The sequence below is a fragment of the Physcomitrium patens genome, chromosome 22 (genome assembly GCF_059467195.1).
Source record: "Physcomitrium patens ecotype Gransden chromosome 22, ASM5946719v1, whole genome shotgun sequence".
Taxonomy (NCBI): Eukaryota; Viridiplantae; Streptophyta; class Bryopsida; order Funariales; family Funariaceae; genus Physcomitrium; species Physcomitrium patens.
In genome coordinates this window covers 5,393,578-5,401,956 of record NC_143431.1, presented here as the reverse complement: position 1 = coordinate 5,401,956, position 8,379 = coordinate 5,393,578, and the positions used below count along the sequence as shown (strand labels likewise).

The following is an 8,379-nucleotide window of genomic DNA, read 5'->3' as shown; positions in this document are numbered from 1 at the left end:
CTCATTCATTGGATATAATTAAAGACTATTCAGATGTGCTGAAATAAATCTTGTACACACATAAGTCTTTTTCAGTTAATCCTGAAAAATGTACATTCTTTCTATTTGATTTTATTTACATTCTATTTATAGAATCAACATGAAATAATAAAGAAGCATGTCAATAAATATGTACACAAGAATAGAAACTATTTGATTTTAGATATCTTTTATTAGCATATTTATAATTTTTAAACTTTGGCTAATATATAAAATATTATTGAGCAAGTTTCTATATTTAGTATATACAATCAAAACATAAATATTGTTCATTCAGTATATGACCTTTGTTATCATAATAACAAAACAAATATATATATATATATATATATATGTACTTGATAAAATGACAATTTTATTGTATAACAGTTAATTTGTTTCAGTTTTTAATAATTAGTTTGAGATTTTGGCTATCTAATTCAAAATAAATTTCAATAAATTTGAAAATGTGTAATACATACTCAAAATTGATTTTGCATTTTAGCTTTACTTTCCTTACAAGAATAAAGTTTGTAAATGAATTTTGCTAAATTCTTTCAAATTCATTAGTTTTCATGAATCAAGAATTAATTTACTTTCTAAATGGTTCTTCCAATCTCAAAGTTTAAGAATAGATTAAAAAATATAGCCAATTAGCATATTTCTAAAGCACACACCAATTGTTTAAAAAACTATGCGGTAGATATACAATAAAAAATAAAAATAAAATTAAAATTAAAAATTTGATGTAAAATAATGATATGTTTGAAACTTGATGCATATTTAAATTTGACAAATAAGAGATTTAGTTTCAGAAAGGTAGATGAGTTTTATGCAACACCTTCTTTGCATATCACAAAAATTATTTATCAGAAAACATGATTTGTAAATATCTGAATAAGTTTACGTGTAAATTCAAAGAATATTTTAGGGCATCAGAATGCTTTTACCTATTCACAGAATTATATGTATATATATATATATATATATATAGAGAGAGAGAGTGGCTTGATTGTCAAAAGTTAAAATTATAATGGTAGAAATAAAGTCATTCAATTTTTTTTGACATAATTCGATGATTCATAATGTCCAAATCAGTTACATACGTATATATATGCATATATAAAATAATATATAATATTTTACAAATAATGATAGAATGACAATATTATTACTATATATTTTTGGAATATATATATATATATATATATATATATATATTTGGCCAAATACATTAATGGGCCAAATAAATATATATTATTTCGAAGTAATTATAGAGTGAAAATATTGTAATTAGTTTTTTTGGAAAAAGCTTTCTAAGATCAAACTAGATATTGATTTCTTAATTATGTAATTGCCAAATTGCAACTGTAACATAATATAAGTGAAATACTGTTCTTTGCCAGTTCGTTTTACATTTCAAAAATTTAATGGATTAAAAAATACTTGTGTTGTAGGAAAGTAATAAAAAATTGAACATATTTAATTGTTATTTTAAAACAACGCTTACATAAATCCTTCAATTCAAATTTTAAATTTTAAATATGATATTTATCTTTATTAATAAGCATGTATTACTATCACTTTCATAAGGTATGAATGCTTTATGATTAAAAAGCTAGAAAATCAGAAAACAGTGATTAATCAATTATTTGATGATTTAGTTTATTTATTTGAATATTTATATTGAATTGGAAAAGGAAAATGTCTACCAAATACTCATCATTATACATTATGATGAATTACTCAAGTTATTTTCAGACATTTTATTGTTTTTTTCATAGAATTAATACAGATACTGATCATTACAAAAAAAAAAAAAAAAAAAAAAAAAAAAAAAACTTAAACTTAAACAGTTTAAGACATGTTGTGTTCAAAACAATCATTCTGTCTTGTATTTTGATTAAGTTTGTGATTATCACTGTATATCTCTTTTAGAAATATATCAATATTCTATTTCAAAATATAAAATAAAATTATGATGTTGAATAGTATATTAATACATCAGATACAGAAACAATGTTTAAAAATTAGAGGTCAAAGATAAATGTACACGCAAGTTTGTGGCATTTATCCACGTGCATTTTAATTTTTTACTTATGTTTTGTTAACTCTCCTCTTTTTTAACTTCTTTTTTGAATTACTTATTAATTTATTTGTGAAAACATAACAATGAAATGAATATGTTTGATATTGTCCTATTGAAAATCCAATTTGTAGAATATGTAGTTCACATCTACATGCAAGGGACACAATTTTGTTGTCTTTCTTTCAATCTAATATGAGAATAAATCATTAAAATGCCCCTATGGAATTGAAAGCCACCATATGCTTTTATGCTTTGCTACATTCCAAGACAATAAAATTCACATTTACTTGAGACTTATTTTTCAAGTTGCTTTACTTACAAACTGTGGGTAATAAAGTGTAAAGTGAATTTAACCAATTTAATTCTTGTTAAATTAAAATTCTGATGCAAAAGTTGACCACAGGCCCTCACTGTATGTGTACTATTTGATAGTTGGATTTGCTTTAAAGGTCTTGACAAAAGGCCTTTGGTGTATTTACAATTGTGTTTCTTTAGCAGTTGTTGTTGTTGTTGTTGAGGTGATGTACTGATGCATACTATTAGTTCATAACTTTCTTGTTAGAAGTGCTTGTTTGTTAATACATTTATTTGCTTATTCAATATTAGTGTTTTTTACTTCTTCAGATTTGAAACCTTGAAATGTAATATTTTACTCTATTTTATTTAATTTATTTGAAGTGTGAATTCCCTATTACTCACGTAGATATCTGCAAAGTTCAATGGAAATTATAGTTTGTACAATAGCATCAAAGGATCCAAACCATGTTTATGGGTTCTATGGATTCTTAGACTCCAGAGGTGCAGTTTTGACATTTTATATGAATGGTATATTAATGGCTAAATGTAGTGTGATTTTGCAAATTTGGTGACGGATTAATAACATCCAAGAAGATATCACAATCACTAAAGATACTAACTATATGTATTAGTTTAGGATTTTTTTGAAGCTTGAAGTTTTCACCATTCAACATCACCTTGAATTTTTTTTTGATCTAATTGGTTTAGGACAACCAATCTCGAACATTTCTAATCCTTCTCACATAAATCAATGTGTGTATGTGTATGTATACATGTACAATATTGTGAGCAAAATGGATATTTTTTATTTCAATACAAATATTATAATCTCTTTCCCATATATTTTACTATAAATATTAAAATAATAATATTAAAAGGCGCCTGATTTAAAAAATTATAAAGAATTTTTGAGCCACTTGATAATCAGATTCGTTTTTTTGTTTTTTTTTGTTTGTAGGATTAAAATTCTCACGAAAGGTCGACTTTAAGCTTGAGCAATGAAATAATCTTGGTGTTCTAAATTTAGAAAACTACACCAGTCAACATGACAACTTGTTCTCATATTTTTATTTCTTTTGCAATGAATATCTGTGTGATCTTTATTTTATACTGATTTTGTGAATATGAAAAAATATGCAAAACAAAGGTAGAGGAATAAAGATTTATATCCTATTTTACTATTTATTATCTATTTACAAAATACAATAATACATATTTTTATTTAGCACCTAACATTACTTATGAAGTTCTATTTAAACAATTTTCAAATATCCAAAACAAAATTTTTCTTATTTTATTTTTACAAGACATATATTGTTCTTATGTACTTATTTTACATTCAACTATGCTTGTTAAAGTACTACAATCACAAAAAAGTAATTTAATTCATTTTTACAAGATATTTCAATGCTCTTCAACAAACAACGTAACAATCAATTGCAATGAATTTCCACATCCATATTTTATTTTATTTTATGTTTAATTTACTACATCCAATTTCATTTAATTCATATCAACACAATCACATAACACCCCATCACTATTCATCATCTTATTCTTCATCTTAAAAGAATCCACAACATTCAACTTCAACTACTAAAGTATGACCATTACTCTTGATGTAAGAAAAGAAACAAAAAAAAAAAAAAAAAAAAAAAAACACACACACACACACAAAACAAAAATAAAAGTAAAATAATCTCTTTCTCTCTATCTTTTTATCTTATATATACATATACATATATACATATATATACATACATGTAGACACCGGCTAAGAGTCAACAGAACCCCTAATCTGGCAATAAGGCAAAAGGAAGGAAAAGAATAGGGAAAAGTTTGCCGCCCCCCTCCCGCCCCGAACCATCCATCCTTGTTGCAAACCCAGCTCGGCGATGGCACTGGTGCACTTCTGTTCTGTTTCCTTCTGTTTTGTTCTGTTCATGGGGCGTCGCGGCCTCACATCGAGTCTCATCCTGCTTCTGCTGCATCCAACCACTGCGCATTACCGAGTAGTACAGTTTGTATAATCACCCAATTTGTGGTTATTATCGCAGATATTTGTGGGAACACTACCCAACTGCTTTGCTCTGCTCGGGGGAGCCACCCCATTGCGGTGCCGACCTTCACCGGCCTAAATGGCCGCCCCCCTGCTCCACTACAGCCTCCTCCACTGACATTGCCGTGCGCGTGGCACCCTGATTTGGTGTCTGATTGCAGCGAGCGATCAGGGCCTCACGTCTCCATTCGTGAACACCAAAGGATTCTTCCTCATACCGAGGTGAGCTTGTATGTGTGAATTATATGAATGACGAAGGCTGAGGAGGGGTTGAGCCTCGATGAGCTTATTTATGTAGACTGTTGCGGCGATTCACTCGATTCTTGTTTTTTTTTTTTTTTTTTTTTTTTTTTTGTGGAAGTGCCCTGGTGCTCGCAAATCACCTGGATCTGACCGATCTCTGAGTGGAACTTTTCGCTGGGGTTACTGTGTTCTTTTGTCCTGCAGTGGCGCAGCAGCTCTAAAGAAGAGTGGGTTTGAACTGTCGGGACGGCGAGGGTTTGTCTTGGGTGTTTCCGGAAGAGAAATTGGGCGTGGGAGTAACACGGACCTGTTGAACGCGTCATATTGGAAATCTCAGGTTTTGTTTCGTGTTGGGGATGGTTTGCACCTTATTTCGTCATGTGCGCTGTAGTCATCAGCACCTGGAGCGCACATTCGTCTTGAGGATTGGGTTTTGGTTGCATCACTTGCTGTGACTCGACAGCCACCAGTGAATTTCCACACATCGTAGTATGCTTGTACAGTTGGTATGGTCAACAGGATCAGAGTTCGTCTGCTGTCGGACCTACTAAGAATCATTCTCATTCTAGTCCGGATATTCCGTGAATGCGTTTGGTTTTGTCGCTGCATATTACGTGGTTCCACCCCTGAAACGGGTCTAGAATCGTAAGCGTCACAAAGACCCAACTGCCTTCGACCTCACAGATTCCATTTCTCCCAATATAGACACGTTCATGATTGCACAGACAATACCCATTTCAATCTTACAATGTTTTTTACCAGTGAAGATGAGGGCAGTACACAAGTCGCCTCGTGGACGAGCTCTGTGCAAAACCGCAGTACTCACTCACTCACGATGCAAAGACTTTGTCGAAGCTCTGACTGTGTCAGAAAGTATAAATTCCCACACTTGTCCAAATGCGATCGCGCCACTTGGATGCACAGTGAACCACTCACGCCACCAAATCCCACGTCGGCTGACTCTGAACACAAATCTGTTCACTGGCTTCCGCTTGCCGCACAATGTCATCTTCAGGAGAGATTGTGGTGTGGCCTTGCTATCCCCAGTCCCCTGAACCCTATTACTCCAAAACAAGAAACCCCAAACTGGAGAATCCCATCTAAAGCTGGCTTTACAGCTCTGCGACGTGTGGGTACTGGATTTCGTACCGCATGGAGACGTCCATCACCGGGATTTTGCGATGGGAACCACGTCGACGACGATTTGGCGCTGCTCGAATTCACCGTCGGTGGGACTGCGATGCCTTCGATACGAAACCCTAAAAATGGTCGTTTTGAAAACTCTGTCTCGGTCATTCAACTCCTTCTTGGTTTACTAATTTACGTGATTGATTTGTAAATTGATAGCACTTTTCGTGTCTTCCTTGTCTACTGGTTTCGCACTTAGAAATAAGAACTTGCTCTTGTGTGTGTTGCTTTGGGATTGTCACAAAGCAAGCGTCTAAAAGAAGGAAAAGTCGTGATTGTGCTTATAAAGCTTTTTCAAAAATTTAGTGGCCACATCATTTTTATAAAACTGGAGAAACAAAACGAGCTTTTGTGTTTGACGGAATGTTTGGAAATGAATTGCAGGAGTTTGAGTTCTCAACAAAAAATTAATGAATAAATAAATCTTGTAAGCAACCTGTGATGTTGTATGAAATGTAAATAAAATGTGAATGTGAGCAATTTTTTATTTTTTATTTTTTTAATAATTGAAACTAAAAATCAGTTCTTATGAAACATTGTTTTTAAAACATAAATGTTCACACGCTTTATGCTCTTTGATACTAATTCTAAATCTTTTTTATTTTTTTCAAATAAGAGGAACACTACGAATAAACTTGAAATGTTTCAAGATTAATCTAGTTCGTGTATATATGAGAAAATAATATATTTTTTTATTAAAATTTCACAATATTATTGTATTATCATAATGTGTCTAAGATTACTACAAAAAGAAAAAAAGAAAAAAGAACAAAAGAATGAAGTTGTGTTGAAAACATGTAGCTTAATTTGACTTTTAAAATGTGATCAGTGAATAAATCATCTAAAAAGGATATGATAAATCGAAGTGCAGTATATGCTATTTAGTTGCTGAAGATATTTGATTGTTTCTTGGCACAATGTTAGATGATTTTTTCAAGATAATCTTCATTTTTTATATTCAATAAAAGTTTTGTTTTATTTTTTTTTATAATTTTTTGTAAATTCATCAGACGTCAAAAAGTTTATAGAAGGTATTTGAAATGCAGTAAGAAAATGTACAGTTCTCGTTCATGTTTTATATGAATATAAAAATAAATCTGCTTATTACGAGTTCTATGAAATTATTTCGCATTAATATCAAATATAAAAAAATCAAAAATCACAACTCACACCTCTAAAATTAATAAATACTTTTACTTTGTTATGTTAATATATGAATTATTCTCCGTTTTTTAAAAAAGAATGGTATCAAAATAACTTTTTAAAATTTATTTTTGAAAATAACAATATAAGGAATGTCCTGTGAATTTCTGATAGAAGTTTTCTTATAAATTCTATAAAATATTTATTTCTTAAATTTTTGATTGGAAATAAGGAATAGATTCAAAATTGATGTTTTCCCATTGAGGATGAAAAATTTAATTTATATATATTTAAAAATATCAATATTATACAAATCATCAATTTAATTATTATCATGTTTATTGTTTATTGAAATGTCTACATCAACATTCTAAGTAAATTAATATCATAATCTTTTTCTGAGACACTTAATGTTTATCCAATTTTTAAGAAGAATAATTATACACTTTGTGATTGATTTCATAATTTTTTTAATATTCATTTTATTGTTTACAGACCTAATATGTTAAAAATTATTTAAAGTGGAAAACGGAGAAGATATTAATCATCATATTTAATTTTTCAAATACAATTGATTTAGTTTCTAAAAGGATCTATATTTAAGTATATTTTATTTTATTTATTTGATACTCAACACCTAAAAATTAATTCTGAAAACAACAAAAGAATTTACACAACATTATATCAGAAGAACAGTTTTTACTGATGTTGTGGGTGTCAGAAGAGCATAGAGAAATTATTTTTCCTTTGAAGCAATTAATACACAGATTTGATAATTTTTAAACATGATATAAACTTAAGTTTTTCACAATATTTCATGTTTAAAAATTATATAATGTTATATATAATGTTAAGAATTATACAATGTTTCATGAAATATATTGTTACCTGTATTCTAAAGCTTTACTGTTATATCCTTTCATAATTTTATCAAGTTCTATACAATGCAACTTTTAAAAACTATCATTAATTTTTTGTTCTAACAGTAAAAATTACAAGCTTTCTAAAGTAGATGTACATAAAAATAGAATAAAAAGATGAAATTTTATGTTAGATTAAATTCTAAAAATAAAGATGCTTTAAGATTTTACTTGAATTGAAAATAACATAAATATTCAACTTTATCTTCAAGGAATAAATTCTGTGTTCTTAAAGAGCCAATTATGATGGTTGTTACCATTTAGATCTAGTTTTGAATCAATAAATCATTTAAAAAAAATGAAAAATACACTTAATTATAATATTCTTTATTTTTAGAATATTCATAAATTATATATATATATATATATATATATATATGTATTTTTAATAATTTATTTTTTTATAAACTTTAATAAAAAAC

The 8,379-nt window shown here is 29.0% G+C and overlaps 1 protein-coding gene across 3 annotated transcripts; it reads left to right on the top strand.

The window, feature by feature from the left end:
• Window positions 1-4,105: 4,105 nt before the first annotated feature.
• LOC112274933 (uncharacterized) lies at window positions 4,106-7,689 on the top strand. Of its 3 annotated transcripts, none has more exons than XM_073530118.2 (3): window positions 4,106-4,685; window positions 4,911-5,974; window positions 6,279-7,689. In XM_073530118.2, the coding sequence occupies exons 2-3, from the start codon at window positions 5,455-5,457 to the stop codon at window positions 6,284-6,286; spliced, it is 528 nt and encodes a 175-aa protein (XP_073386219.1). In that variant the 5' UTR covers window positions 4,106-4,685; window positions 4,911-5,454; the 3' UTR covers window positions 6,287-7,689. The 3 variants fall into 3 exon arrangements, with proteins under 3 accessions (XP_073386219.1, XP_073386218.1, XP_024360558.1); XM_073530117.2 differs by having other exon boundaries at window positions 4,107-4,308; window positions 4,462-4,685; window positions 4,911-7,689; XM_024504790.3 differs by having other exon boundaries at window positions 4,107-4,685; window positions 4,911-7,689.
• Window positions 7,690-8,379: the final 690 nt, after the last annotated feature.

Excerpts from the sequence above, each read along its gene's own strand:
- LOC112274933 (XM_073530117.2), top strand. The coding sequence starts at position 5,455 with ATGTTTTTTACCAGTGAAGATGAGGGCAGTACACAAGTCGCCTCGTGG.